Genomic DNA, 1,385 nt, shown 5'->3' with positions numbered 1-1,385 from the left:
AAAAAAAAACCTCACGACCTTCATTTACAGATAGCTGTGGAAAAACAATAGAAACAAAGGATTTTATTTCAACACAGATTGTATCGACACTTAAGGTTTTATTAAGTCTGAAAAAAGGCATGTATGCTTTAACATATCACTATGGCATGAAAATAAAGGAATTCTTTAAATGAGGGTCTTTGCTTTTAAGTCAACATGTACACAGTGTAGGTGTGTCCCTGTGAAGTCACATGTACATCCATCAGACGTCTAAGCCGTGGCATTGAATGTCCCGTGGAAGCCATAGGGGATGTTGACAGGTACCACCGCCCTGCCCAGCTCCTCGAATGTCTTGGCATCTAACACCAGAAGGAATGTACTCTTGTCCTGGAGAGAACAGAGACATGGGTAAAGAAATACTTGGTGTACAAGACAGTGTAGAAAACACAACGGCACGATGTCCAAGCTCGTGCTCAGCCATGTTTTACATTTGTATGAGGAAACTGTATCTATAAAGAGTACCCTGTCCAAAATGGCTGAGCCTGACTAACCTCGTCTGGAGTGATGACCACAGACATGATGACACCATCATCCTCCTCTGTAGCATTAGGAGAGGGAACAAAGACCGGCTCAGATGGATACTGACCAGGATGTTCCCACACCTGTGAGGGAACATTTACACACAATATCACATTCATGATGACAAAAGAAAAATCACAATAACAATGCTATCTCAATACCTGTGGGACAGTCCTCTCTAACTTTGTTTACTGTTTGTTAACTCCATATTACCCACAATTTTTATGGATTGTCTTCAGTCTTATACTAGTTATATACCAGGCGTCCCCTGAGGCCTGGTATATAACTAAGGCCTGTTGTTTTTCAATACAACATTATATAATTTCACAATGACACAAAAAGTTACTACATATACATACATACAGTAATATACTACACTAGATTTCTATATTACCAAGGCTGACATCAGCATAAAACACTTTAATATAACCCTTTCCCCTTTGGGGTGAGTTGCGCTCTCTGTGAATGAACTAAAATAGAAACAGATATAATTGTTTCTATCTGGAAACTGTTGATTTCAGTTGTGGGGGTTAATTTGTTCCACAGATTGGAAATGCGAGCTCTCTTTTCTTTGCTCCAATAAAACAACGTGCCTTCATGCGTTTTCCGTGGAGATCCATCTTAATCAGCGTGTCCCCTACAAGGTGTCTAAAGCCACAGCCATAGAAGTAGCGGTAGGGATGGGTGTTGAATTTGTGATAGTTGATCTGAGGAAACTCCAGACCTCCGTATTCATGGAGATCCTCCCCATGCAGGTCCTCATGAGTACAGAACACCTGCACAGGTTTAAAAAAACAAAAAAAGCAACACAGGTAATCACTGAGATT

General features: G+C 40.5%; 1 protein-coding gene across 1 annotated transcript; it reads right to left on the bottom strand.

Annotated features, from left to right (window-relative positions):
* Positions 1-7: 7 nt before the first annotated feature.
* On the bottom strand, positions 8-1,334 carry LOC102214330 (beta,beta-carotene 9',10'-oxygenase-like; the record flags this gene model as incomplete). The annotated part of the gene is made up of 3 exons (XM_005755948.1): positions 8-366; positions 531-641; positions 1,152-1,334. Coding segments are annotated over 3 exons (411 nt in total), but the record flags the coding sequence as incomplete, so codon positions are not given.
* Positions 1,335-1,385: the final 51 nt, after the last annotated feature.

The sequence above is a fragment of the Pundamilia nyererei genome, unplaced genomic scaffold (genome assembly GCF_000239375.1).
Source record: "Pundamilia nyererei isolate P.nyererei 1_Seehausen unplaced genomic scaffold, PunNye1.0 scaffold05415, whole genome shotgun sequence".
NCBI classification, from domain to species: Eukaryota; Metazoa; Chordata; class Actinopteri; order Cichliformes; family Cichlidae; genus Pundamilia; species Pundamilia nyererei.
Note: the sequence above shows the minus strand (reverse complement) of the source record. Positions and strands in the feature narration are given on the sequence as shown.